Source organism: Triticum dicoccoides, chromosome 6A, assembly GCF_002162155.2.
Source record: "Triticum dicoccoides isolate Atlit2015 ecotype Zavitan chromosome 6A, WEW_v2.0, whole genome shotgun sequence".
Lineage (NCBI taxonomy): Eukaryota > Viridiplantae > Streptophyta > Magnoliopsida > Poales > Poaceae > Triticum > Triticum dicoccoides.
Window position 1 is genome coordinate 89,972,360 of NC_041390.1, and position 8,206 is coordinate 89,980,565.

General features: G+C 45.1%; 1 protein-coding gene and 1 pseudogene across 1 annotated transcript; one reads left to right on the plus strand and one right to left on the minus strand.

The window, feature by feature from the left end:
- The first annotated feature begins 209 nt into the window (after positions 1-209).
- LOC119315208 (MEIOTIC F-BOX protein MOF-like) lies at positions 210-4,228 on the plus strand. Its single transcript, XM_037589875.1, has 6 exons — positions 210-498; positions 1,296-1,380; positions 1,467-2,384; positions 3,031-3,192; positions 3,273-3,474; positions 3,955-4,228. The coding sequence occupies exons 1-6, from the start codon at positions 356-358 to the stop codon at positions 4,014-4,016; spliced, it is 1,572 nt and encodes a 523-aa protein (XP_037445772.1). The 5' UTR covers positions 210-355; the 3' UTR covers positions 4,017-4,228.
- Positions 4,229-5,358: 1,130 nt separating this feature from the next.
- Positions 5,359-7,887, minus strand: LOC119315693 (annotated as a pseudogene).
- Between the last annotated feature and the right edge of the window lie 319 nt (positions 7,888-8,206).

Sequence of the window (8,206 nt, forward strand, 5' to 3'; positions counted from 1 at the left end):
TAAATCGGCTCGTTGAAGTTGCTCTAGTGAGACGGCGGCGCACGGGCCACGAGAAGCCCACGAAGGACCAAAGCCCGTGCGCTTCGTAACCACCACCAGGCGGCGAGTTAATTGACAGACATCGCGGTCCCGTGCGCTTCTTCCTGCCTCCCCCAAATTTCCCCGCTCCCGCGCGCGCGATTCGTCCCCTTCCCCGCCAAATCCCGCGCCCCCGGCCCAAACCTCCCGCGACCTGCGGCTCGCTGGCCACCTTAAATCCCCAGGCGCCTCCCCCTTCGCCTCCCCTCCTCGCCGCTCGCCTCCCTGCAGCCCCCAGAACCTCCTCGGTCCACGCCGCCGGCGGCCCCCCGGGAGCATGTCTCACCGGGAGAAGCCCGCACCGGCAGCGGTAAGGGCGGATCGTCAAGCCCTAGCGCCGCCGCCTCCGCGTCGCGTCCCGATGCTGCCGAGCTACTGGGTTCACCTTACCCCCGGCGGCAGCTCTACACCGAACCCGCGGTGAGGATCTGAGCAATCCTCCATTCCATGGCTGTTTATAGATGGCACTGTCGATCATGTTAGAGTAACCGTAGATGTGGTTATTAATCCACTATGGATTAGATGCCACTGATCAAATTCTGCTAACGAGAAGAGAAATTAGCACTGCATCAGAACGTAACCGCTGGTTGTGTTGCATTCATTTTGGCTCGTGCCTGCCTAACCAACATCGTCTCATCTGTACTAGATGCCACTGTCGATCCGTGCTGACTGAATTGTTCGTTCCATCCACCATTAGTTGACTGTTCATTGTGCTGTGCTAGCAACATCAAGTAGTAATAGCTAGATTACCAAATGATACACGATGCCGATCTGTGCCAGTTATTACTTATTGCTCGTACGAAATGATAAACCATGCAGATGCATCTGGTTTTGATCTAGCAGACTGTGTGTACCATGTTCTCCTATCGCATCATTACTTTCTCCTGCCATCTTGCTCACAAAAATCATTACATATTTGAACCATGTGAGAAGTGACGAAGTATTAAGCGGGCATATGCATCCAATGAAGCTGACCAGCCGTAGCTATCTTCTTGCTAAGCACTGGAGTGCACCATGTCAGTAACTCCACGTCAGCTATGTGCTTAGTTGGTCCATGGAGAACATGTTTGAAGAATTTGTGTGTAGAATATGTTTGAATCTTTTTATTCTTACTTGACTCATGTTGAAGACTTTGTAATGCATTACTCCACTAGGAACTGGGAATCCTTTGGACATGTTAATCTCTTATTGTAACAATGGTTTGCTGCTGTTGATAGGCAAATGGAGTCAACCACTGAGTCATCTTGCTCTCTCACTGCTGTTGGTGGCTGGAGCAAAGTAGCAACCGACCGTCGAGTTGAGGTGATGCGACCCTAATTCCACATATTTTCTCTCATCTCTCTCTCTCTCTCTCTTGGTCCCTGCTCATTATTTTCTGGCTCCTGCAGAACCGCTGTGCTGCCCGCAACCGCAACCAGTTTGAAGGAATGCGGAAGAAGGCTGTGGTGACCAGTGAGGACCGCATCAGTGAACTCCCAGATGTGCTCCTCCACCATGTGCTCTCCTTGTTGCCGGTGCATGAGGCCGTGCAGACATCTGTGCTGGCCCGCCGGTGGCGATACCTCTGGAAGCACATACCTGTCCTGCGCCTCCTAGGTCCCAACAAGAAGAGGTTCACCAGCGCCGAGGATTTCGACAAGTTTGTGAACCATCTCATTTCCCTCCGTGGCCATTTACCTCTTGTCAGCTGCGAGATCCAAGCCTATCCAACCAGTGATGATTATGCTGGTGAACCTGATGAACCCTTGCCAAACATATACTTTGATTCGTGGATCCAATATGCTCTATTGTGCAAGGTTCAGGTTCTCAAAATCATTGGTGATGATGTGGGAGCGGAAACTGAGCTCATCGTGCCTCTCATCTCCCAGCACCTGAGGAGCCTGGAAGTTCATCATGTTCTGGTGGAAAAGGATTTTGTTGATTTTTCAAGCTGTCCAATGTTAGAAGAACTGAAGATGCAGCACTGTGGCCTTTGGGTGCGCAAGATGTCGTTTCCATCGCTAAAGCGTTTGTGGCTTACTGAATGCAACTTCCCTGAGGCGTATCGTGTTTGTATTTCTGCACCCAGTCTTGTTTCACTGCGTCTGCATGACAGTGGAGGCAAGACTCCTTTGCTTGAAAGCATGCCATTGCTTGATACAGCGTCCCTTGACCTTTCTGGTCGATGCAATGATAAGTGTCGGGGTTGTGGTGGTGATCCAAGCTGTGAAGGTTGTCATGGTTATCCTGCTGGGAGTTATCATAGTGTCCTTTTGAATACTTTGTCCAATGCTGTAAATTTGGAGTTGAAAGATCAACCTGAAGTGGTATGCTTTGCTTTCACTTCTTCTGTATCTTCTTTTCCTGTCATTTGCAACCCACAGTTTCTCTTATAAACCAATATCTCTATTGATTGTTAGACATGCATAAACGCATACTTAAATAACCTGGTACTTCCTTTAATTAGTTTCTAATGACATACATTTTTATTAGTTTCTGTTGATTAGGATAAATTATCTTACACTGCTGATTATACCTGCATTTTCTTACAGCATTGCAGTTTTGAAATGTTAGGCTGAGTACTTGTCAATTTCTTATATCCATGTTTAGATGCAGAAAAACTTAGACATAATGGGTTATGAACACTTCTCATTGCATGTCAAAACTACACTTTTAAGGCACTAACTGTTGTAGTACTTTGTCCAGTCAAGCCCTTATAGTGTTGTTTTCTTGATACGATCCCTCAACTAATTATTTTTATTGAAGTGCACCTTTAGATCATTGGGTTTAATTAAATGGATGCATGATTATACAAATTGGATAGTTTAGAGACTTGAGGTGTAATTCTGTGATCTTTCTTTTTATTTGTGAATTTAAAATATCTGCCCAGAGTTTCTAGTAAACTCAATTATTTTCCTTTAAAATCTTGAAAACTTGAATTTCTGATTTCTTGTACTTGTGCAATTTGTCCAGTATATCTACAAAAGGGATTTGGAATGTTGCCCCATATTTGGCAGATTGAAGACTCTTTTACTCGACATGTGGTGCAGGGCTACTGACCTGCATGCACTAGTTCGCATTCTGCAGCACACGCCAGTTCTTGAAAAGCTCACTCTCCAGCTTCGTAGCGACTGGGTAGATTCTCTGGACCACTCTACTAATGAATAGATCATGTGTATTTTATTGATCTTACTAAAATGGCTTGTGTCCTGCAGAATTTGTTAAGTGCAGCCCGAGGTGAAAGAAAACATGTTCGAATAGAGCAATCATTTTCATGTGTGCATCTTCAGGAAGTCAGCATTGAATGTGAAGAGAAACTAAGGGTCAAGGATAAGGTCAACCAAATTGTGAAGATCATGACTAGAAATGGTGTACTTACTGAGAACATCAGTTTCAAGAAGATCCCAAGGCCAGAAGGTTGTAAGCTAACTTATTGGTGTTCTTCATGCTTCATACTCCTTGCTTTTGTACATCAGTTGCTCTCTGCTTTGCTTTTATGCTCCTATTACTGGCTTCCATTTTAATATGAATCTCCTATTGTTGACTGTTTTAGTTTTGTATGGAATTTGTGACCAATTTGCTTATCAGAGAATCTCTTGTTCTCGCATAATAAAACTGGGCAAACCAACATGTCAGCCGCAACTCTTAACTGAAAGCTGAGTCTTTTTAGTATTGAGGTCTGTCAATGGTACACTTGGAAGTCTATGTACTTGGATAATTAAACAAAAGTTTCAGCTAACCTCCTGATCTATGTTCTCTGATAAATACATTCATGTTACGTTAGTTCTCTCTGTTTCAAAAAAAATAATCCTGTCCAGTCAACCAGAAATTCCTATTGAATTAATGAAGGTATCAATCATAAAATCAAACTGATGTTTTGTTTTCAATTTTGTGCAGTCTATCATCTTGTGTGTGTATCACCTAGGGCCTTTGATCCCTACTGGTCCGGTGAAGACTAAATTGGTGTGTTGAACCAGTGATAAAAGTTGTTTCAAGCCTTGTGTTGTTTTGTCCAAACCTTTTTAACAGTGGCCCTGTGCTGGCAGCTGGTACAACTCAGGAAACAGTTTCCAGTGGGGTAGTATGTTTTTTTTCTAAGTTAAATTGGGCAGTATGTAAAGATGTTACTGGTGCTATTTATATTTTGTCAGTACTGAAAATCGTGTCGTCAGGACCTTGAGCATTCCAAAAAGTTGTGTGTGTGTGCTTGTTGCCTGTTTGCACAAGAAATGAGATGTTGGCTGAACCAGTAAGAAGGATTAGGTTAACCCTGAACTGTCATCAATACAAACGCCTCCAAGTCACTGCAGTGGAGCCCATTAAAGGTAATAAGGTTGCTTTAGATTTCCAAATTGCATGAACACACTTAGCAGGTGCTTTAGATTTTGATAGAATGGTAGACTCCCAGCCGAACTGTTCTACACTTCTACTACATTTATGCCATTTTTCTCAGGTTCTCAATTTTCACCCTTCTTGGCTTGTATGTTTCCCTTTTCACTCTTAATTTTGTCACTTCTATGTTTGTGCATTTTATTTATCTATCCATACATTGCTGCATTTGCTTGCCTTGGCACTACATGAATGTGTGCATTTATTCTTGCTCCATCAGAATCCTCTACATGCTCTTGTTACTTTACACATATGTGGAAAACCAAAGAGATGAAATTTGGAAAGAAAAACTATACACAACAAAAACGAATTTCAATTAATCATTAACATTCTCTCTGTTTCAAAGTACAGGAGAGGTTTGAGTTAGCATAGTCTCCAAAACTGACCATTCTTAACCAACCTTAGTCGACAGTGATCAAACTCAAAAAAATAGACAGTGATAAATTTCCAAATTCTCAAGCCAGTAACAACCCAGAGAAGTGTTCACCCAAGTAGTCCTGGAGAGATCTGTGCTTCATCATGTGATGCCATTTGCCGGCGTGGTCGTCGCCCGCAACCTCCATGCCGGTGAGCGTTGCGAAACACTTCTCCTTGGGATCATTGCAGCAGCGGCAGCCGCAGCAGCCCCCGCCTTGGCGGCGGGTCGTCATCCTGAAGAGCTTGGCGACGTAGAACTGGTGGTTGCCCAGGTGATGCAGGTTCACTTGAATTTGCCCACGCTCATGATTCTGTAGGCAAATGAGTGCCCCAGTCAGAACTCTTGAAATTATACCTAGATCACTTGGCTACAGATAAACACCACCAATCTATCACAAACAAGTTTCAATGACACTAGCGTTGAGTTCCCAAACAAATTATGCTTTGTGGATCCTCCTGGCTATATGTGTTATCTTTGACGTACAGAGCAATGACACTAGTGATTTGAGCTATTGCTATAACAACTACGTGGCCACGATAGTTTTCATCTTGCTGTATGGCGAGGTTTTCTAGCTTTTGCTTCAGTTAAGTTTGGATATTTAAAGAATAGCTGCTGTAATAATCTGCCCGACCTGAGGCTCCATATTCCAAAACACAAAATCTACTAGTAGGTTTCTTTTGTAAGAAGGCAACCATGTTGCTTTCCCTTACCATTTACTTAAGAACGCAATGCATTACCCCACTATTATTTCCACACTGGTACGCATAAAGACAGGTGACCATGTCAGCTTGTTCCAACACATCAAGGGCACTTGGTTCTAACCTCTAAACGGAGCCGCGTATCTATGAACTTATCCTAAAGGAAGCATTCACAAATGCCAGAATACTCAGAAAATTTACTAAATATTTCCTCCATTAGCCAACAGTTCACATAGCTTCAATTTAAGAGGAAGCAAGAGTACAAGCGCAATAACTACTGAAATTACTGAGTTCAGAGGGCTTACAAACAGCATTTTTTTTTTTCCAATTATGACAGGAAGTGAACCATAGCAGGCAAAGACATCCCCAATTCTTCAATGATCTGCACGTGCTCATCAGCGTTCCATGGATATCTCGATGGGCACTTCATCTTGGGATCCAAGTCACCACAGTGCAGACACACCTTCCTGTCATGCAGGGATATCTCTGCCATATTAACTGCATGTTTTATGACACACCTGATGAATCGCACAAAGATGTCGTCTGCTTGGAAGCCGTAGATGGTGAGCTTAACCAGGTTCTTGTGCTTGAAATCAGGGGCATGTGGCTTCCACTCCATGTCTGCCTTTTCACAGTAACCATTTCTCTCCTGATACTCTTTGTTTCTCATCACCCTATTGCACCAATGTTCCCATACCGTGATGCACATCTCTTTTAGGGACGGTGCAGCTTCAAGAATAAACATTGTCCAAGCTAAATCACATCCTTCAGGAAGATTATCCAGATTGAAACGCTGTAGTTTGTTGAGCACAGGCTTGAGCAGCTTCGGGCTTTCTGGCAGAACCCAAATCTGGGAAACAAGAAACAATTTACAAACTGTGAGTGCAAGTTGCATAAATCACATTCTCAATCGGCGGAGAAGACCAACTTAAGCTACTATTGTCATTTACATATATATAATTCAAATGATTAATCAGTACCTTTTCACTTTGAAAATCCAGATGCAGATCGCTTATGGAAGGAACATTACCAAGGAGCTGGCTTAACTGAAGAGTCCTAGTCGATCGGCGGCCCGTTTTAGCAAGCCACAACTTTGAAAGCTGTGGTACAAAACCAAAATACAGGGGATCTTTATGAGAGTTGAACCAATTGTTATAGCTCACCTGTTGGAGTTTTGGTAGACATGCCAGCTCAACTATCTCAAATTTCCCAACCTCGACCTTGAGCTCAGTAAGCTGATCATGTTCTACCCGCAGCACGGAATTCTTCCCCGAGTCGCAGTGGGTCAGATGCAAAGACTCCAAGAGCTTGCAAGCGCTGAGGATATTGGGTATGTCCGGTTCAGCAAACCTCATGTTGCGCAGACGCAGGCGCCTGAGGCCAGCGAACGCATCCGGGCAAGCACCGAGAAAACCATTGAACTTCTTGGCATGGTCGAGAAGATCGGCAGGAGAGCACTCCAAATAAGCCTTCTCTGTCAAGATCTGAAACTCTGCGTTGCCATGGCGCGGGCGACGGATTCGCCAATCATGTAAGAATCACGTTGCGTCAGGATGAATCTGATTTGGAGCTTGAGCTTGCTGATGGTGATCTCCGGGCTCCTTGTGCGCAAGATGTTATCCGTCACATGAGCCATGGCACTGTTGATTCTGAAAAATTCAGCGGGGTCGAAAATACGAGCACTGTCATGGTGGCCTGGAACGGAACTGCAGCTCAGGAAGAACCGCGAGAGCACGGTGATGAGCTTCATCATTCGCCTCGAGAGGACGCAGGCCCTTACTGCGTCCAGCGTGTCCGCCCTCTCCAGAATGTTGAGCAGAAGGTCGTTGGGCAGCTCGCTAAGCCTGTCTCCGTCTTCTTCCGCACTGCCGGCGGCGTCTTTGTTGCGAGTTGCTTGCTGTGCTGCGTTTACCTGGAACAACGGATAATCGGCCCTTTTAGGAAGAACCTTTCCTTTCGTGTGAAGTACGTATGTACAAATACCAATCAGGCACAACAGTAATAACAGTACTTACATTGCGACGTCTGGGACGACGTCTTTTCTTTGTCATGGCTGATCGGACCAACAACTAGGCTTCTTGATGATCCGGCTGCACTGCACTATTTGGATCGACCTTACTGGATCTGCCCCTGTTCGAATCCCTCCTCCTCCTCTGCTTAATTAGGCCGGCCGGCGCAAGAAAGCAGACTAATCGCCGGCGAAAGTAAAATCAGGGACGCAAACGTATTCGATCTTGTCTGTTTAATAGCATCCGACGGCCGTGGCCGATCAAGTAAAATACTGTAGTCCGTATCTGCCTCTTCTTCCTCCCCATCCTTTTCCATCCCTGTCCACGGGAAGGAAACCCTAGATCAGTCAGACCGGGGTCATCTCTGCGGGAACTTTGAAGCCGAGGCACGATCAGAGCGCTCCTTGCGTTTGGACGACACGGGGAAGTAGATGGAGGCCAAGCGCAGGCGTTTGGACGACTTCTCGAAGAAGCAGATGGAGGCCAAGCGCAGGAAAGAAGAGGCAGATACGAACTATTTTACTAGTATGATCAAGGAGATGGAGGAGGATAAGAAGGACGGTAGATACAGGAAGGAGAGGCCGCCGTCAAGTATTGTCAAGTACCATGGTAATTGAAGTTTAGCATTCCTTCCA

What these genes read in the sequence shown, in the direction of transcription:
- LOC119315208 (XM_037589875.1), top strand. Translation starts at nt 356, where the DNA reads ATGTCTCACCGGGAGAAGCCCGCACCGGCAGCGGTAAGGGCGGATCGT. An exon ending in AGCTCTACACCGAACCCGCG is followed by an intron (nt 499 to 1,295) that starts GTGAGGATCTGA and finishes TGCTGTTGATAG; the next exon opens with GCAAATGGAGTCAACCACTG. An exon ending in TGAAAGATCAACCTGAAGTG is followed by an intron (nt 2,385 to 3,030) that starts GTATGCTTTGCT and finishes CAATTTGTCCAG; the next exon opens with TATATCTACAAAAGGGATTT.